This window comes from Brachypodium distachyon, chromosome 5 (genome assembly GCF_000005505.3).
Source record: "Brachypodium distachyon strain Bd21 chromosome 5, Brachypodium_distachyon_v3.0, whole genome shotgun sequence".
NCBI lineage: Eukaryota > Viridiplantae > Streptophyta > Magnoliopsida > Poales > Poaceae > Brachypodium > Brachypodium distachyon.
Window position 1 is genome coordinate 3,208,905 of NC_016135.3, and position 21,706 is coordinate 3,230,610.

General features: G+C 43.6%; 2 protein-coding genes across 2 annotated transcripts; both read right to left on the reverse strand.

Moving 5' to 3' along the window:
• Positions 1-4,151: 4,151 nt before the first annotated feature.
• On the reverse strand, positions 4,152-11,742 carry LOC100822613 (pumilio homolog 2). Its single transcript, XM_003581022.4, has 9 exons — positions 11,217-11,742; positions 8,200-9,236; positions 7,981-8,122; positions 7,777-7,884; positions 6,369-6,581; positions 6,172-6,282; positions 5,246-5,431; positions 4,617-4,791; positions 4,152-4,537 (listed from the first exon to the last, which is right to left on the reverse strand). Exons 1-9 carry the CDS (start codon positions 11,454-11,456, stop codon positions 4,455-4,457), a joined length of 2,295 nt encoding a protein of 764 aa, XP_003581070.1. The 5' UTR covers positions 11,457-11,742; the 3' UTR covers positions 4,152-4,454.
• A 1,237-nt stretch (positions 11,743-12,979) lies between these two features.
• On the reverse strand, positions 12,980-18,342 carry LOC100823848 (amino acid transporter AVT1B). The gene is made up of 11 exons (XM_003581026.3): positions 18,064-18,342; positions 16,701-17,071; positions 15,508-15,722; positions 15,381-15,404; positions 14,893-15,073; positions 14,585-14,807; positions 14,365-14,500; positions 14,031-14,193; positions 13,878-13,921; positions 13,739-13,801; positions 12,980-13,435 (listed from the first exon to the last, which is right to left on the reverse strand). The coding sequence occupies exons 1-11, from the start codon at positions 18,252-18,254 to the stop codon at positions 13,340-13,342; spliced, it is 1,707 nt and encodes a 568-aa protein (XP_003581074.2). The 5' UTR covers positions 18,255-18,342; the 3' UTR covers positions 12,980-13,339.
• Positions 18,343-21,706: the final 3,364 nt, after the last annotated feature.

Genomic DNA, 21,706 nt, shown 5'->3' on the forward strand with positions numbered 1-21,706 from the left:
GACAAAACATACCAATTGTGGCTTCATTGCTGTCACTACAAGCATTAAACTTTTTTTCTCGAAAAAGAGGGAAGCCCATCCGGCCTCTGCATCGATCGATGCACACAGCTATAACCTGATTAAGTAGTCACTGTACTAGTCTTGTTCTAATAGTCTTCTATAAATCGAAATGAGATGCAATCTTCCATGATGTAACGGTTGGATCAGCTCTAACCCATTCTGTTGTCTTTCAAGGCAAGAATTCTACATGCTATGTTCATCTGGTGAATTCCTCCAGGCACATTTGAAAGTAAAAACCCTACCATGTTCTTCTTTGTTTATCTAATAAGTTCCTGATATGTAATTCTGGACCCTCCCAACCTGACAGGAATATATTAACTATATTCAATCTGGCATGTATTCACAATTCTATAACAAAAAATATGAAGACAAATTCACAAATGAACAAACTAAACACAACACGATTGAAAACTGGCAGATTACCAGAATGAAAGCAATAGTTCCATAGCATACATAAGCCATAGTTTGCAAATTTCAATAGTTTCATAACAGAATTGTGATGTTTGATATACTAGCAGCTAGCATAACTCCCTGATATGGCCCTGCATATATAGAGGTCATATATCTTCATTTTTCGTCATCCTGTCGTTGTACCTATAATCTTCCTGCTTCTCAAAGAAGGGAAATGGGATAATATTCTCTAGGAAGCGATAGTGAGTTAGTTCCATGGTGTACTTATCTTCGTCCTCGTCGCATCCCACCTTTCGGAGAAACTTGCCATCATTGTCATAGTGAAAAACAGCTCCATCACCCTCGATCAGCAGCTCGCGCTCATTGAGCGCAGCAATGTTGAGCTCACGCCTCACCAATGGATCGAGCCGCGGGAACGGCGACAGGTCGATCCTGGACCTGAAGGTCCAGTGCTGCGCCGCATAGTCCGTCATCATGAAGATATTGACGATGGTGCCGTCAAGACTGCCGGACATGGCAAGGGAGTCGCCCATCTCGAACAGTGCTGTCCAAGCCCAAGGAAGAATCCAGGCGGGGCGGCACATCCACCGGAACGTCTCGGCGGTGGTGTCGAACACCATTATGCCGGTGATGGGGTAGTACTGCCTTCCGAGCTCCCAATGCAGCCTTCCCCGGTGGAGGGTGGGTGCATTTTGATGGCAGACGAGTTGGTCCATTACCGCATGTTGCAGTAATGGCGGCTCTGGGATGGGCCTGGGCTCGTTTTCTGAGCCCACTGCAAAGACGTAGAAGGCTTCGGTGTAGAACTCACTGCCTTCTTCCTCCCACTCCCTGGTCCAGTAGACCAGCCGGTACTCTTGGGTTGGGCAGTGCCGGTAGAAGCCGGCAATGCCGATTTGGATGATCGGATCCCAAAAGCTGCTTTGCATTGGCTCAACCACATGAGGAATCAGAGGCAGGGGCGCACGCCGGCGAGTGGCCGGGTTGCAGATGTCCATGACCATCTCGTGGCCATGGAAGGAGACGACGAAGAGGCCGTCGCAGGCGGCGTGGATCAGGAAGGCGTCGTCGATGTCGTCCCTGTGGGAGTCGGGCAGCGTGAGCACGGGCCGGCAGCCATCATCGGCGCCGGAGAAGACGACCATATGGCGGTCGTAGATCTCGTCTTCAAGACTGGCGATCTTGATGAGCGGCAGAGAGCGCTGGCGAAGGCGGTGCGCGACGAGGAACTCTTGGGTGGACGTGTCGTGGCGCCACGACTTGCGGACGGCGCGGCAGCGGACGATGTCCTCCGCCGACAGCCTCAGCAGGATCTCGTTGGTGACGACCGGCTCGGGCAAGTCGTCCAGGACCGTCTTGCCACTGCTGTCCGGCATCTCGCTCGCTTCTGCTCTCCTTCCTAGCTAACAAGATTCAACAACTTGGTCAGTGAGAACTGCTCGGGTGATCCCGCGGCTTGAAAGGAAACAAGGCAAGAAAATAATGATTTACATACCCTGGATGACGTACTGGATCAGCGGAGAGAGGAGGAAAAGGAAAGACCGCCGGGGAGAGCTATGGCGGAGGCATCTCCGTGGGCGTTGGTGGCACGGCCGTGTTCCGGAGTCTTCTGCGGTTCAAAGACAAAGGGGACTGCCGGGATTGAGTGCAATGCAAAGGCAAATAGATATATAAGAACTCGCCGGATAGACAGATAGATAAAGAACTCACCGGATAAACAATCTGAATCTGGCGGAAGAAGGTCAGTCAAACCGGGGAACGGTGCTTGGTTGCTGTGGCGTCGTCGGTCCAACGAGGAAGAAACGGATGTGCGTAAAACGTGACGGGGGGAGGAGGGAGGAAGGAGTGGATTAATGCTGCGGCCGGAGCGGCATATGTGAGACAAAAGCCATTCATTTCCACTACATTGATTACCTTCCTGCGGAGGGAGAGGCTAGCTGGAGGTTTGACCACCTTTTCTTGGAAGAAAAAAAACTGATTACCTTCTCTACTTTGCTGTGGAGCTGTGCTATGTCATTTGATTCCTTTATTTGTTGCAGAGGAAAATTCTCGCCTATTCTTCTGCATTTGCAAACTTTTGTAATGAAGAATTGGCAATACCTCTAAAGGAAGTAAGGAAGAAGATGAAGCAACAGACATGAATTCGACTTCTCGGAGTTGCCGGAGGAGGATGGAGGACGAGATGAAGACGAATAAAAGAGGAAGGTTAGAAGCGGTCCTTACAAGGGATGACCCGCGACCGGCGAGTAAGGAATGTCCACCTAATCGGGATGTGGCAGTGGATCCGAAGAGGAGTGTGGCGAGCTACCCGAGAAGCAAAAAAAAAAAGAGCTAGAGGAAGGCACAAAGGGGCGAAGGAGAGTGGTGGCATGACAGAGACAAAGAGGGGGGGAGGGGGAGGGCAGCATTGGCCGCATATGAAAGGCGGCACGGGAAAATAAAGGTGCGACAGTTGTGCCATAACCCTAAAACGCCACCGTTGCGCTATATATAGTGGTGTGCAAGATATCAATGAACCATGGCGAGCCAAATTTTTGTAAGAAATACCAAAACTATCCTTGGGTTGGAAAACGCCAATACCAAAACTATCAATATAACTCTGACGTGGGTGATCATGCCGTTGAAATAGGAGGTCTTCATTCATTGGTGCTAGTTCTGCGACGAGCACCCCTCTCTAGAGGCACAATCCTTGGAGGGAGAATCCCAATTCCGTGTGGTAGATCTCAGGATGGAACCAGCTGCACTCGATTTCCTTATAGCTCTTGATCAATATCTCATAACTCGCTTGTTCTGTGGCCACAAGATTTGTGGGAGTCACATAATCTTTCTTTAGGGATTCTTGACCCACGGGAGGCGCCAAGGAGGCTCCTCCATGGGATGTTCTTGGCATGGACTGTACGATTGCCAAGTCCCTTTGCTCTTAACACTGAGTCAAGAGGAGAGTGTAAATCTCTCAATACACTTTCATCGCCTTGGTCCTCGTGAGGTTCCTGGGTAGCCGAACAATCCCCCCAAGCCCTACAAGGTCTCTTGGAGCTAGGGGTTCTCCAAATGAAGTTTTTCATGTGACGACGGCATGTGTGCACAAATCAACGGGGTATTTATATGGTTATGGATCCATAGCAATGACTGCTTATTATGTAATACCAACTTCTACCTATTCATAGTGAAACATGTACACAGAAATAAGAAGCAACTATAGAGGCAAGGATGGGCAACACGGTACATGAACTGCCTTTTTCACACAAGTTGCTTCCCAAAAAATATTGTTAAAACGTATCAAAAGTTGGTCTATTTTTTAAGATCTTGCCGCATGAAGTCCAATATTTAAAACAGATTATAATTTCAATCCTCAAGTTGTATTTCAAAATTTCATATCAAAAAATAATTGCTAGATGAAGCTAGTAACGCCTAGCATGCAGAGTACTTTACGAAGGATGCGCGTAGGAGCCTAGGGACGGAGGGAACCGGTAATCGCACGACTGCACAAACAATTTGCCTCTCCACCGGCAACGTGAAGGGAAAAAAAAACTGCTCTCCATGCACTTGTTTAACACAGGTGCTTCGTCAGACATCCTTAGCGAACGTCCCACGAGAATGATTTATTTTGCTTACACTAAATAAAATTCAAGAGCGACGGGAAAACAAAGAGAAACTAGAACTGGAATACTGTACATCAATTTTCCAAAGAAAGCCGCCCACATTTACCAGCTCTAACATAAATGTATTAAAACGGTACAATTCACCAACTAATAACAGCTCCATGGAATTTACAGCTATATATCCACCTGTAAACTTGTACATGGCCAAAAAAGATATACAGCGGCAAAACCTAATGCTCGTCTAGTTACTCGGAAGTTCCCACAACCCTCTCTAAGCTCTATACAGAACACAGCAAAGGAAGAGAACATCTTGTTTCTCTACATAAGTAGAGATATTACATGCATGATCCCGTCCTGTTTCGCCAGAATTCATGCCAATGCCTAAAAAGAATTACCGTCAACATCTGTACACTTTAGTGACTGTTGGCATTGGCAGGTCTTGGAACCCTTTCGCACCCGATTTTCTGACATCAAGTGCAAAATATTAAGAATACACAAGGAAAAACCCTTACCACGGGATACACAGGTTTGTTGTCTTCTTACCTCCTGTGATGATTAGCTTCTCAATACGTGAGACAATATGCTTCCCGTATGTGTAGGTCTTCAATTCATTCAGGTGCAACTTGATGCTTGACAGGATCATCTCAAGGTGTCTGTCATCACAGGTCTGAAGGACTTTCTGTACAACATAGTTGCCAAACTGATCCTTCATCAGTGCCTGCAAAACAAGAGAGCAAAATCATGAATGAAGTGCATGAAAGTCACTCAAGAATTTATGTGCATCCCGGCATTTGTCAGGCCAGATTAAAACCAAGTGGCAAGTGTATGAACACATGAAGTGCATAGCATCAAGTGAAAAGTTCATCTGCAAGCCAAGTCTAGCACACATTAAATCTGCCAGGCTTTTTGCACACTGTTGACCCATTCGACGCCTACCCACAGCCCCAAAATGGTTTATTTATTTGGGTATCTAACCAAATCAGAGTGTATGACACCACAGTTCAGATCGCACAATTAACGGCAGTATTGATATTCATGTGGAGGACACATGCTTAGTGCCATGTAGCCTTTTAACACTTGTGTTGTGAAAAGTTAATATATGGTCTCAAAAGTTGGAACATTTTTATTAAAAGGTATACAGTCAAATAACGTCTTGGTGAAATAGAACAAACCTGAAATGTTTGGCCAGAAGAAACAATCTCCCTTATAAGGCCATCACGTTCTTCAGGAGTTCCATAGACCAAACATTTTTCAATGACATTAGATGCATATTTCTGCTGACTCAAGAACAGCACTTGCCCAGAGAGCTTCTGTATAATGGACGACCGCTCCTCTGGCTTTCCATGTTGCAAGACATGCTGAAGAATGTTCAAAGGTTCATCAATAACTAATAACTCAACACCTCAAGGAAAGAAGCAATAAAATGGATTCAACAAAAACAAATGCAACAAAAAACATGAGCTTTGGTATGCTTCAGTCTTGATTATTAATCCATAAATTAAATATAAGTATAACACTACCACTCAATTAGATTAGGATTATAGATTGCTAACAGAACATAGAAAATTGGAATGACTACTGACCGAATAAACCTCTACTCTATTCTTTCGAAATTGATAATTCAAATTCCTTGCAGACAGAGACTATTGAATTAGATATATATATTTAAGTAAGATTTATCAGATGATGGGGAAACTAGATAGTTAATTGATTGTGCTGCATTTTGTTAAAGTCTTGCTCAAAACACATCCATTTTTCAAGTCCTCCTAATACAGAACATTACAATGCAATGCATTTCCTTACTGGATCAAATAGATGTCACACCACAAAAGAGGCTAATAAGAAATAGTCCATTATGAGAAAAATAACTAGGCAACAAGTTCAGGGAAATGTATCAGTGCACATGATAGATGCAACACAACCGTTCAAGTTAGCATGTCACTCAGAATTTAATAGAAACAATTTCTTTTGTTAGCAACAAATATAGTTTATTGGGCTGCATTAGTGGCTTGTGAATGTGTCGTATCATACGGGCCAAGACAAAAGCAAAAAGTCTACTAAATATAGATACGTATACAGATAGACATCGTTGACATACTTGAACAACATAGTTCCCAAATTTATCTTCTGTCAGACCACAAGCATGTTGCACAATTTCATTCATCACAGCACTTTGAGTTGCTGGATCATGGCAATGCTCCAATACTCTCTGCAAGATCATATTGCAATTTAGTTCAAAAAGGGAATCAAAACTAACACTTACGAAAAGAAAAAAAAATGGTGTGATAATTATACCTGAATAACTCTGCAGCCATACTGGTGAGTACAAAGCATAAAAATTTGTGATAGTATAGCCTCTATAACAAATGGAATGCGTTCTTCAGGAACACACTCAATGCACTTCTGGATTACATGGTTGCCATTTTGATCACCAATACATTTGAGAACATAATTCTTGAGCTCTTGAACAATATCGATCTTTCTGTCCATATCAACAACCTCAATAACCTGACAATACTGGATATTAGAATTTACTTCTTAAGAGCATGACAGAGATATATCAAACTCCATTGCAATTGTACCAGGTCCATCACAATCCAGCGCACCCTAAAATTACTGACTTTAGACTTTACAGGATAAACTCAATTCAATGCAATAATATTTTTCTGATTAGATGTAAATATCAGGTTGATGGATAATCAAGTATACACATTTTATGATTAATTAATATAAGTGAGTAAACCAATGATAACTATGGCTGCTGGGCACATCATCAGAAAGCTACATCATATGATTCTTTCATGCAAATACATTTACAGGCTCCAAAATGAGCAGAAGGAGCATGATAATCTCGATTTGAAATTCACATTGTTCTAGTAAGGGTAAGGCACTCCCCAATCAGTAAATTGTGTATCAAAAGAAGTAAAGAACGGCATACAATACTCTGCCAGAGCCTAACATTGCTGTTCAGTATAGCATGTCAGCGAGTTGGTCATCAGCACAATGTCAAATGTCAATGGAAGACAGGGAATTAGGACATTATATAATTAAAATTAGATTGGCCTCATGATCAACCAAGATATCTCATTCATCAGATCGATCAGGCTCAAAGTCAAGTAGGCCTTTTGGGTGCTGTAAGTATGGCTATGGGTGGTGTCCTGCTAAGTTACCAATAGTAGCGACCTAGTGAACTAAAAATTGGTGCAAGGCGAACATCTCATGTATTGTATAAACAGTTGCTGCACCCATAACAAAGGTCAGGACACTAATTAGAATTCAAAGACAAATGTTCTGTTTTTGGCAGTACACAAATACACAGCGCCTCATAACATTGTCACAAAAAACTGCTACACGACTATCATGAAAATCATAAAGAATAAAGTGATGATTTCTCCAAACAAATAGTATCAAGTATTAATAACTTGCAGCTTTTCTGCTTTATTATACTTGGTGCAGTATATAATACTCCCTCAGATCCATATAAGTGTCTTGGATCTAGTACAAAGTTGTACTAGCATTGTACTAGATCCAAGACACTTATTATGGATCGGAGGGAGTACTTAAGTAAGATCGGATTCTGAAAAAGGGGAGGATTCAATACATTTGGGGTACTCAAAAGAGATTGAAAGGACAAATTTTGGAGGGATTACATATTTAAAAGGCATGACATGCAACAGAAACAAAGTATTAACACCAAACTAACCTTTTGAACAACTCTGCAGCCATACATATGGAAGCTAAGCTCGAAAATTCGACCGTTAAGTTTATCTGCTAATTGGTTTAGCTGGCTTTCTGTAGCAAACTCGAAAAACTGCAAGTAGTACATCACAAGTAGTACATCACAAATGTCAGTATTTCCAGAAAAAAAAACTACAGAAAATCAAATTACTAGGAAAGATAGATGTACCTTCTGGATCACATAATTACCGAACACATCAGTTGTTAGAGGAATAGCATTAGATAGTATCTCTGGAAAGATTTTTTCTCTGTCAGCAGCAGATGCTTCTTCTAGCTTTTGTTGAATAAACCGGCTTCCATATTGATCAACACTGCAAGAAGATGTGAATGAAATGACTGCAGAAATGCGAGATAAAAAAGACAACTGCAAAATGACAGAATAATATACCTGACTTTCATGACATTTCCCAGTGCATCAAGTAGCTCCAAGCGACCACCATCATTTATATCCAAAGAATCAACTGAGTGTGCCGCTACATTATCTTGATTGCTCTGTAGGGCCATATTTCTGCCAGCTGCCCTTCGACTGAAGGAGAAAAGACGTGATAGCTGCTCACCATGACACGGAATGCTCCCCAAATTAGGATGAAACTGGGACCCTGATCTTTGCACTCTTGGATAGGGAAAGCGAGGCTTGTCATGATAGATCCTGTTATCATTATATGAGGGACCAGAGTTAAGAAGATAATTATTTTCATTCTGCTGACTCTGCCAAGCATAATGATCCTCAAGGTATGCCCCATGATTCCTAGCCAAATCCAGGTCAAGAATGGTGTTGTTTCTATTGCGCAAGGGGTTTATCATATTTGTAGTAGCCGCATCACGGAGATAATTAGCTTCTCCATGCGAATTGCACGACTGCATCAATGTTAGCTTTTCAGCAAAAGATAGGCGATCAACATTATTCATGTGATGGTTACTCATCCTTGGAACATTGCGGCCATCAATTGCACTGTTCTGTCTGCCTAAAACATCACCATATGTGGCTGGCAATCGAAAATCCAAGTGGTCGGACCTAGATCTGCAGAATATATTACAAGCTGAAGGAGATTGGCTATCACCGGTTGTATGTCTGAGCATTTCATCAAGCAGCTCATCCTCATGACTCCTTCCATCAAATGATGTACTATTAGATAGCCTCAAACCAGAGAATCTATCTGAAAGATCAGAATCAAGGTTCCTTCTGCCAAAAGTATTCATCTTTCCCATGTTTGACACAAAGCGATTACGATGCCTATGAAACTCAGAGTTGTCTGTTTCTGGTTCTGTCCATGAGGAACCCATATCAAAAGTTGAGTGGTTTGGCATTACACCAACATTTCGAATTCTGCTCGGTCCAAATTGCTGCCCGTCAAACTCTCCAGCATCATTAAGCTGGAGGCCTGATAAACCTTTAGAGAGTAATACAGAATTGCCATAGTGGTCCTAAAATAAAGAACATATGGCTTAAGTGATGTATTATGAAAGAATAAACAATAACAGAACTACATAAATAAACCTGAAGTTACTATCTCTGTATGAGTTGTATTTAGTGAACCAGGATAAATGTCAAAGCTTTTTCCAATAATATTTTTGTGAGCCAGGTGCAGAGTCATATTAAAAAAATACTAAATCTGTACTATAATAATGAAGCAAGTTATGTTGCCACAAGCAATCTGAGATCGCAACATATTTTCTAACAGAGTACAAAAACATAAAAGAATGGAAGGAAGTTATGCTGCCCAAAATTGACTGCCCAAATGCATTAGCATGATTGACAAAGTACAAAAAAAGGATAAGCGAGGGTGCCTAGCCAGGGTTGTCGGCCTCGGCAAGGCAAGTCATTTCACAGGGGCCTGGATGCATAGACAGGACACACGACAACAATTAAGAAAACTCTTGTGTTCCAAGAAGAAGCCAACTCTTCCACAAAATCAAATTTAAATATACAAAAGGAAGAAAGTGATATGTCATGTTGTGCCTTTGATTCAGATGATCATGGGGCCAGCTGCAACCCCACCAAACCCTATTGCTCTCTACTTGACCCAAACGAGCACTCACCTTCCTATCCCAAAATCCCCGTCTCTCAATCTCGGTATCGATACATACCTTCCTCTCAACGCCTCTACCTCATCCAGAGAGAAGTGAGTGGAAGGACCGTGGGTCAACTTTCTGCCAACCTTGCTGGAATTATACTACTCCCTCCGTCCCATATTAAGTGACTGAAATTTGCCCATATATGAACTTAGTATGACGACAAATTGAATCTCATTACTAACTTATTATGACAGCAAAATAGATCGCAGCACACATCCTAAGCCAGTACTACATAACCCTTGATTGATAGCACGTGGCTAACTCTCAGCAGAAAAGAGCAGAGAACAGAGCACAGTGCAGAGGAAGGAGGGGGGAGTGAAGGAAGTGGCGGCGCACTGCCCCTGCTTAGATCTGGAGATGCGGGCAGCCGGAAAGCACACAGATCTGGAGCTGGATGGGGGTAGCAGAAGGTCGCGCTGAAACTGTATGGGAAGGCACGACAGGAGTCGCTGATGAGCCAGCCTATGGCATAAAAAATCGTTTAAAGCGACCCGACACATCGCCTTTTGGACCCCATGACAGCGCCATGGCCCCAAAACGGACCCTGCAGGCCCATTTCTATCACGAGGCCTGACGCCATGGCCTGGAGGGGCGCCACAGAAATACACCGACGCTATAGCATCAATACAACAACGGCTTTAAAACCATGCACCGCACACACCCCAACATTATGCTAGAAAAGGTTGGGAAACAAATTTTAAATCGGATCCTTCTAGTATTACAGTATGCAGGTTAACAAAGGAGTTGTAACCTCTAAATCTGCAATGGAGATTGTAATGTAATAATTCTGAGCATACCAACCGAATCAACCAATAAAACCACAGGCCAGACATCCAGCCAAAAGACACTGTCACCCGGTCAACAGCAAACGCTCCGGAGAGTATAAAAACACATAAAGGAGCTGAAACAGTGATCCGCGCCTACTTGTGCAACACTAGAGCCCAAATACGCAAAAATAATGGGAGAAAAACCAGGCTTTTGACAACTTCATTACACACATGCAGACCTGAACAATCTAATCCAATCCCCGTCCAAGAACAAACCTCGTAGCATGAGGTAGTCAACCGAAAACAACCGAAACCCTCACCTGCATCTGTTAAATTAGACTAATCTAGTCACCAAATTCACAGCAACCATCACGCTAGTGGGAACCAACATGCACAGATAAAAAGAAATCGAGGGAAACAAATCACGCTATCTAGATCGTGCCGAGACGGTGCAATCTACAGCACGCACCACGCCACCCTCAAACACTTGACACTATCCGGGGCATCAAACAGCATCCATAGAACATCAAAACTAATCTAAAACAGCATCAACGAGTCTCACCTGCGCGACGGCCCCGCGCCGCCTGCTGACCTCGTCCAGCCTCGCGCCAAGCCCGCCAGCCCCGGAGAAGAAGGAACCCCCGCCGCCGCCGCCACCGCCGCCGCCACCGAACACCCCCTCCGCCGCCGCCGCGCAGCCCATTGCCGGCGGCGCGCTGCCGCTGCGCAGCGGGTCCCACCCCCACTGCGCCTCCTCCACCTCCCCCTCCTCGCCGTCGCCGCCATCGCCGAACGGAGCCATCTCCTCGTCCTCCTCCTCTCTCTCGCTCGCCCCCCAACGGCGAATATTTTCGGTTGACGGTTTTGAACGAACGGGTCGCGCCGAAATGTGCGGAGGGGCGGCGGCGCCTTTGTTAGGGTTAGGGTTTTGGGTTTAAGAGCCGGGGAGAAGGAGGAGCGGGGAATGCGAAATTTTCGAGCCGCCGGGAATGGGGACTAGGGGCCGCTTATATAGAGCAGAGGGCAGAGGGGGGAGGCCGGGAATGCGATTCCGTGATGAATCTTCCGCTTTCGTTTGAACGAGGATGGAATGGATAGATAGCAAGCAAATCTCGGAAACGAAACAAAACAAAAAGCGCCGCGGGGGGTTTCCGCTTTCGGGGCGCCACGTGCTTAATCCACGGGCGTGTGCCGCTGGGTGTGGGCCAGGAGGGATCTCGTAATGATGGCACGGGCCCACTGTCAGTGAAGGCGTGCGATGGGCGGTGGTCGTAAACGGGGTGTTTGTGCCTGGCCCCGAAATGGAAGGGGAAGATCTTGTTGTGATGTTGACAGGCAGGAGTACTATGTTTTGTGTTTCAATCCCAATCGAACTACTGTTGCACTTTCCTTTCAAACAACTGATTGACGATTTGTTCAACCTTCAAAAATAAAATCGAGAAATTGGTAACAAGCGTATCATATTTTGTTTGATGTTTTGGGTTCTTTTGTGTTTGTTGTTTTGGGTTCTTCCGTACTTCTTAATTTGGTACTATTAGAGTAGGGGGGCCTGTTTGCTTCAGGGCACCGGGAGTAAAACAGAAGTTCCTTATTAAAAAGGACTTCCTGAGATATCTACGTCGTGCACATGCCATTAGGCTTGAGTCGTGCATGACGTGTACATGCACGGATTGAATGTTGGCATGCAAGCGCCATGCACGTATACGTCTCTCCTTCATCGATGAGAGATACTAATTAGCATGCATGTGACGTGCACGTATATCGGCATATGTCTCATGTACCGACAAATCCAATGTTTATGGTCCTTATTCTCGGACATTTTAGATTCGATAAAGATTGAATTGCAGAGTAATTTAGCATGGTATCTAAACTTCCTTGGACCCCCTTGTACCTACATGAGATGCAGCGGTGGTTAAGGTCCTCGCGGATACATAGCTAATGGTTGACAAGGGAAAATGACAATGTTTATGAAAAGGGTTACATGAGCCGTCACGATAGAGGTGCATGAAGAGCTCACATGTTCTATTTCACCCCTTATATTTGTTCTTTGACTGTATCATTTCTTCTCATTAAGAGATAATTCCATGGGATGGAATAGGGAGAGTTAAAAAGAATCACAATTGTATTTAAAAAATTCATAAGTAATGTTTGATTAAAAAAGGTTACAGTAAAAGTGGTCTATAGACTAGAGAGTGTCCCGTCCTGATTTGTCCTTCAATAAAATGCCCCCACGTGCCACTGACAAGTGAGGCCATAGGGAAACTAAAACGGAGCATTTGATCGTGATCCCACCCTCCCTAAAGGCCCATATGCATCTGGTAGAAATGACCAGAGAGAAACAAGAGCTTATAAAAGGGCTTGGACCCTCTCCCTAAAAAGGACAGCTTGATAAGAAAGGTTACTCTACTCTTACAAGTCGACCCCTTACATTTCCCCCACAGCCACGTGGGACCAAACCCAACTTTTTTTCTCTACAGAAGATGCCAACCTCATCATTGCTAACAAAAAAATTATGAATGAAGAATGAGGTGAAATAGGTACTCCCATCGAGCAACCACAAATTATTCTTCTTCAGTACCTCCTATCTAATAAGACATTTTTCACAAAGATGTCTTGTGAAAAGAAATTCGGTCAAGTGAAAGAATCATCTTTTAGTACATAGAAACCATAGTGCTTCCAAGCGATTCACTGGTAACTTTGTATTATCTTAGAAAGGGAGGAATATGTGCCAATACCAGCACAGCAGAGACCGACAGCAATGATGAACACACATAGTACTACCTGAAAGAAAAAAAAACATGCCTAGTTTGTTAAATGTCATCTTCAAATACTAGCTTAACATCTGAGCAGTACCATTCTGCGAATATGCCTGATCAAGAATACTACAAGTAAATAAATAAAGTTGGTCAAAACATTTGAATTTGCAGAAATGAAGGATCATGAGCACCACCTGAAAGGCTCAGTGGTTAAATGGGTGAAATGTCACGCAAAACAACTGTTTATTTGTTTGAAGTAGAAAAACGAGTGTGGATTTTAATTTCTGAATCAATATATTTGCATTTAAATCCTCAAAAAAATTTATACCTGATACCAAGTCACCGTACTCCGAAGGATGGCCAAAAAGCAAGCACATGGCAGAATATACGCCTGAAATTAGAGCACCGTATATTAGCCACAAATATGAACAAACAAATGGCAGTAAGATTCAGAAGGAAAAACTAACCACAAACATGGTGAGAAGAGACCCAACTAGGGACATCACAAGTCCTGAAAAAGTCAGTAAGAAAATTTCACTGTCATCCCTAGTAAACATCTTTTGTTTCTTTATTTTTATGGATCTTTTTGTTTCTTTAAATGAGGAGAAATATTAACCTACCGAAGAATGGAACAGATAGAGCAACAACAAGGGAAGATAACACAAGAGCTGATCTGAGCAGAATTATGTTCAGGTACGTCTGTCGATTTGAGGGAAGTAGCTCTTCCAAACTGAGGGCAAGAGGAGTCATGGTAAGGGCATATTTTGTTATTGGATTTGTCACCTGAAAAAAAATCCAGAATACATTTGTCAGCATGGAGAGTACTTAGGAAATGCAGAGAAATGGAATACAGTATTATTTCGTATGAACCTGTATAAAGAGCATAATATTATCTCTATCAAAAAAATGCACCATGTGAGCATACTTTAATAATCTTTAGACAAGAACAATTACCGTAGTCCAGACGGCAATCTTGGAAGACACGAGATTAGGTGGTAAATTTAGAGTGAACTGAGACTCTGCGGATTCACCAAACATTATGTACCCCATAATTGCAGCACCGGCGAACAAAATAGTAGACAGCGTGATGCTGACAACAAGCATAAATCCAGGATGAGATCACAAAATCGCCTGAAAATTTACCCTGTATAAAATATTGTTCTGTTGTTATTACCAGGTGAAAACGACAGCATTGAACTGGTTGCTTTTCTTCAGAGAAGAGTATATGTTAGGGAACACTCCATGCCCTGAGTAACAGTACCCATACAGGCCAATGGCAATGGGGATCCCAGGGAGATTCAGTGCCGTCCCTTCGCTCTTGTCGATACCAACATGATCAACAAGCCCTGCCCAGAAGAGGCATGAGACAATGACGATCGACGCAATGACTCCTCCGGCTACAAAATTCACAATTGCAAGATGAGATCATACATTTGTCAGATGAAATGAAATAAAGGAGCAAAAAGTGAATGTAATTTATGCCTGAAATGAAGCTCAGACAACTGAGGTCACGGAGCCAAGTTGTCGGCATGACAATAAGAGCGGTCAGGATTGCGAACAACACATGGGAATCCAGGGTGAATCCCCCTATGGTTAGGTGTGCATTGGGGAACAACTTTGATAGATTGTCACTCTCTAATATCAGATACTCAACGCAACATGCCTGCAGGGAAAGATTAGGACATATTACTATGTGGCAACATTGTTCAAGCATCTGTCATACCGAAATTACTACACTTTTAGGGAGCAAAGAGTTCACAAAAACAATACACTCCAGGTAGTCACTTTGCAACTTGCAAGCATTGTGAAACTTTCGTGCTTTTTATCATATTGATTAGATTTCACTGTATTAACACAGCATATAGCAACCTAGTATTTGTCACAGTAATGTTTCTACAGCATGAAGCATTATGTTAAGATAGTGATTAGGATTTAGGACTCAATAGTCCAAATGGTTCATAAGTACTTACATACAGCTCCATGTACAGGATTATCTGCAGGTGGCAAAAACAAAGGAGTCAAGAGTTAGCACAAGACCATCCTCCATTATACTAAATACTGAACTGAAAACAAATATCAGAATTGGCAGAATTTTACGGAGATGATGATGCGGCCAGGAGTGCCAAAGGCAGCGTGGCCGATGTCCGGGTAGGTCTCGAGGCCTTCTTTGCTATCCAGGCAGCGCCGGAGGAGCACGCCGGTGTACCATGCCAGTACGGCGAGCACGGCTAGTATGACCAGCCCAAGCCAGCCACCCTGCCTGACAGCATATGGTGTTGAGAGGATTCCCACACCACACAAAACATTCACTCCTGCAAATGCGATAACAGGGATCTTTTGAAATGGAGATCCAAAAACTTCTGAGAGTTGCAGGTTTGTAAACTGATGAAAACAGCGGGCATGGTGTCCAGATCGATTGTGTACTTTGCATTACTAGAGGAGATTTCCAACACAAATTTTCAACTTACAGTTAAAAATTCAAACTTTAAACTCGAAATTTTATGCAACTTTCGTTTAGTTGTAGTTGCTGGGTTTCAGTGTCTTCAAAAGTTCACAACGCCTGTTCAGGGGCTAAGGCAACGAAAAGAAAATAAGTCTTACAAAATTGGTAATTAAATGGAAACAAGAGAAGTCTTTAAAAAATTATGGACATAGACGTCTTGTGAAAGCAGATAGATAGATGCTCAAGTCCACATGGAGGGAGCAGATAGATAGATAGATAGATGCTCAAGTCACATGAGTTTAATAAATGGCATGAACTGATAGTTGATTAGGACAAGGTTTCTCTTCCTCCTGGAGAAGGACAGATCTTAATCAATACCACCAACAGAGCATGTTCCTATCACATGACTGCATGTCTGCATGACCAGAATCTGCTAGTTAACTGACATTGCTTAATTGAGGGAAATGGTATGTACACTGAACCATGGCGTCAATATCAGCATGTGGAGCACACAGCATAATTTGTCTTGTTAGTACTAACATGTAGCCGGTCTAACCCTAGGTTCCACAGGAATATCTTAAGTTGCATGGTGTACTAATTAATCATCATCATGTACTAGTCATTTTTTCATGATACGATGTTACATGTTTTTTAAGAAATGAGCTTTAAATATCAATCGACGTTTCAAAACCGTTGGATTAAGATCTGAGGATCATCTCTCCATTCTCTAATCTCTCACTTGCTATCGTTGGATTAAGATCCAATGGCTAAGGGCTAACATGTCGATTGCTCTCTAATTAAAAAACGGACGACTTATCAATAGCAAAACCGTATGTTTATTATGTACCGTTCAAGACCCCTTGGGTGTAGGAGCACTGACGGTAGGGCCCCACCTCATGGCCAGCCCCCCCGGGCAGAGGATTCTTCTTCTGCTGGTCCTCGGGGATCTTGAACAGAGACGACGCCTTCCTCGGTGGTGGCAAATGTTGATGAGAGCTCTTCCGAACGCCTCCTTCCTCCTCGTCGTTATAATGGTCGTCCGGCGGAAGGAGCGGCTTGATGAGGCCACCGGAGACGGCGATCTCCGGTGGCGCGGGCGGCTTGCCCCGGAAGGAGCTGAGGAAGGAGCTGGACAGCCTGCTCAGCCTGGGCGTGCCCTGATGCAGGAACCCGCTCAGGCTCGGGGACTGCACGCTGCTGTACATGTCCATCGACTGCCTGCAGTTCATTTTATATAAAGGGAGTATCATTGAATTTTGATCTTTTTTTGTCCGAGTACTAAATTTAGATTCTGAAGTTTAGGTGAAAAACAAATCTGTGCCCGATAAATTACAGAAATTATGCTGGAATATTGAGCCCTCATTTGATTCTGATGTCCCAAGATGACCAAATTTCTGTAAATGGGTCCCACATGCACAGAGAGCAGTAGGGCCCACCTGTCAATAAAGGGAGTACTAAATTTGAATTTAGATTCTCAAGTTTAGTGAAAAAATAAATCGGTGCCCAATAAATTAAAGAAATTATGCTGGAATATTGAGCCCTCAGGCTCATCTGATGTCCCACGATGACCAAATTTATCCCCCGTTGCTTAATGTCTGAACACACCTTCCTTTGAGAAAAATAAGTAAAAATAAAGTTTTTTGAAAGTTTGAAACTTTGAACAAAGCAGAACGGACGAGTCGAGTGACTGATGACCAGCTGAATTTGCCACGTCGGCGAACCAATGGACCTCACAGGTCCACATGCACAGAGAGCAGGAGGTCCCACCTGTAAATGAGTACTGCAGAACTAGACTTTGACCCGTACAGCCCATCCACATGTTCATGCACGTGGGCCTCCCCAAGAAAACAAAACGCAATTTCTTTTCTTCCGGAAAAAAAAACATGCATGGATCAGTTTCTTTTTGGATCTCTTTTTCTCCTTCTGAAAAAAGAGTTCCCTTTTTTAATCCTAATTACTGCAGTCCAGGAAAAAAATCCTTTTTGCACTAAGAGTTTTCTTTATTACAAAAACAAATTCAAACTTCTTATTTCTATGTATTAGTATACTCCGTATCATACACGAGCATACTTATATTTGCATAAAAGTTACAGTAGTTTGATGGAAAATGTTGCAATATCTCCAATTCTCCATTAGTGTTTGCATGCGCAATTGACAGGGAAATTAAATTAGTCTTAGACAATGGAGCGAGCCTGCTAATATGGACGCACCTGTAGCTTTGCGGCCATTGGTGGGTACTGTTGTAGGAGCTCACGGGCAGCACGCCGGCGACCCGCGGGCTGCCGCACGACGACGAGGAGTCAGACCCGTCCGATTCCTCCCCGCCGTGGTGCTTCGTCTCGTCGTCATCGTCGTCGCTCTCGACGACGAAGCTCCGGTCAGACATGGAGTTCCTCATCATGGCTCCGGACGGCTAAAGAGACGACAGAAACGAGATACGTACGAGATGGTAAAGTGTGAGGAGGAGATGGAGCGAGAGGAGACTCTGGTACATACGTGGTTTATATATACAACGGCGATGGGGCGACTCCGCCGTGGCAATACAGATCCATCTGGATTAATTGTTTTTTTCCATATATATAAATGCGATACCGGGTCCACATAGCATTGTCGTCTACCAAATGTTCAAGGGCATATGAGGAGAGTTTTTTAACCCCGGTTGAAGAACGGAAATCATCAATTTGGTGTGTTTATTGGAGGAGCAGAGATGGAGTTGGAAGGAAATGCAGACCTGATATATTATATAGAATGAAAAGAGAGATGAAATACCGATGGCGATGTAGTTTTCTGTGTGTTAGGTTAGTGGCGGGACCAAAATGGAAGGAAACGCGGACTCGCGGTTGCATGTTTGTATGGAATGATAAGAAAGATGAAATGATCAGATTTCTAGTATTCTCTTTCTTTCTAAATATGCACATGCAAGTTGTTCTAAGTCAAAGTTCGTCAATTTTGATCAACCTTCATGAAACCGAGGAGTACAATTTAGGAGATACTCTAGTTATGTCCAAGAAAACACAAGAGAATTTGTTGTGTCCATGCATTGATAGAGGGAAGGATGATGTACCAGAGCGTAAGGAAGGCCAACGCTCCAAATATACAAGTACACCCAACAATTTCTATACCCCGCACGGAGCAACTGCTCGAGTCCCACTACCCCGCTTTCGCTCCTAAATTAGGCTCGGCCTTGATTTGTATCGAGTAGGCTTGAAATGTTGGGTTGCACAGATAGTGTTTCTAGATCCATCATGACATGCATGAGGTTGATCACCAAGAAATTACATAGGCACACATGAAAAAGAGCAGCCGAGGAGCAGGTGGTTCATGGTTTCCTTCCATTGGTCATACGTCCAAAAGTTCTTCAAAAAGGAAAAAGAAGATCAAGCCGTCAAACGAGGAGGAGGTGGTTCATGGTTTCCTCCGATTAGTTGTAAGTCCTTCAAAAAGAAGTCCAACCCGCTAAACGGACGATGCACCACATCAAGCAAAACACACATACATAGAGGCTGGAGTTCCCCTCTCTCTGTCTCTCCAAACAAAGTTGTTATTGTTAAAAGGTTGTAACTGACTTTTTTTATATAAGAGTATTTTTACGATGCCTCGGCACTCAAAAACAAATTCAGGAGTACCAAATAGATCTGGCCATCCACTTTAATGGGTAAATTAGACACATGTCAAATGTATAATGGGTCTTTTATCTACCGCCGTTAGTTACACCCGAGAACAAAAATAGAAACACGATTGATTATCTCCCGATCTGCTGTTAGATAGTTAGAGACGAGAAAAAAAGAAAAGAGTGAATTCCATCTTTGACCTCCAAGTTCTATTTTTTGGCGGTGTAGACCCCATTTAGTGAAATTTCTGTTTGTTGACCTCACTTAACAGAAGTTCTGCCACTAATGACCATAATTTAGTTTTTGACCCGAATCCCCTCCATCCTGACAGGTGGGACCCATTTTACATGTTGACGTGGCAAGTCAACTCAGACGTGTACTCGATGTAGGGCGCTTTCTTCCGATGCTGCTGGCCTGGGCAACCTGTCACGTGGGTGCCGCTGCGGTGTCCGTACAGCCCGTGGTTGCCATCGTCGTCACGCCGTCGTCTCTGCTCGAGATAGGGCACTTTCTAGGACGACGACATGGTAGGCCGTGCTGTTCGTCACGCAGCTGCCCCGCATGGCGTGCCATGTGGGATTTTTGGTTTGGTTTAACCAGCATCGGGAGGGGGCACCCTAGCTCGAGTATGCGTTTTAGTTGGCTTGCCACGTCGGCGTAGAAAGTGGGTCCCACCTGTCAGATCAAAGAGGGATTCAGGTCAAAAGCTTAAATGGGGTCATTGGCATAATTTTTGCTAAGATGGGGTAAAAAACAGAAATCCCACTAAACGAGATCACATTGTAAAAAAGAATTGAAACTTAGGGGTAAAAAAATAGAATTACTAAAAAAATACGCAATCAATTGTCGATTTGGGATGCGGACTCGAGTGACGACGATAAGTCCTCCTGATCGAATCGGAGGCACCGCCCCAATCGAGCACCTCTCTCATCGATCTCCGGCCCTGCTCCACTCTCTGGCTACTCGTCGCGCCACCATTTGTTCGGTAGCCATTTCAATTCTCCATCTCCGGCAACCGTCGCGCAGTCGTCGCCATGCTCCACCTATCATCTTCGGTCACCTGTCGAGCCCAACTTCAGTGTCGTGGGCTGCTGCTCCGTCTCACCGGCCTTCCCACCGGCGACGCCGCTTCGATCATTCAGGCGATGGCTGCTCCATCTCTTCATTCGCCGGCGCGGCGGCCGATTCGCAGCTTCGTCCGCTCCGCTGGATGCAACAGCCCAATTGCGGCGTTGTAAACTAAAATAAATAAATCAAAACAAGATCAAGTTCGGCACGGGAAAAGACCAAACTATCGTTAAATTATGATTTTGTCCTTTAAATCGAGCTACTCTGGTGGTTTTCGATTTGGTATTTCATGAAATTAAGAATGGAGTACCAAATAATATTGACCACTAGATTGAGGCAAATGAGACAAAAAGCTTTTATATAAAATCATTCCCTATCAATATCAATGAAGCGCAGCCTTGATACATTCACAGTCAATTTTTACCCTAATAGTGCCAAAAGTCCCAAATTCCCTGAGGTGTTCCTTGTTTTGATCGAAGTCCACAGGTCGGCCACTCAGAGTCAGAGAACCATCTGGCTTAGATCTGCGGCCGGCCGGCCGGGATGAAGCTGCACATATGCCTTCACGTGATACTACACAACATCATACTGTCTCTGACACAAAGATGCCACTTAGCACATGGATAATACAGTGGGCAGAATGTATGCGTGGCAATTTGCGTTAATTTGGGTAATGGACCCACTGGTCAGCGACACGTGCCACCTGCTCCGACACGGTCCCGTGGTTCCACTTCCCACTGTATTAGCACCATGTATTTGAGTTAGTAGGATCGTGGATGCATCGTGGATGAGGACTCTTGTTTTGGAGTATCTGACCAATAATGTCTGCATTCTATCGTCATGTTAATTTGTTTATTTATCAACTTGCACAGATTGAGCTTAATTTCTGGAAACAATCTTTTTTTAAACATTATGCAAAGAGTATTCATTTATGTTTGTGGCCTCGTCCTCCCGGCTGCAAATGATTCTCGGTGAAGGGTGGTTCCTTCCAAGGCTTGTAGTTCTTCCCGTGCCAGGAAACCTTTTGAAGCTTAAAGATTAATAAAGTGTTTTTTTCTTTCTAAAAAAATTCAGGAGCCAAAAAATTAATAACGTGTTTATTCGCCGCAAACCACAAATCCAGTGCACTCCCACGTGCACATCAATTTTTAGATATAATGTTGGATTCTCTGGA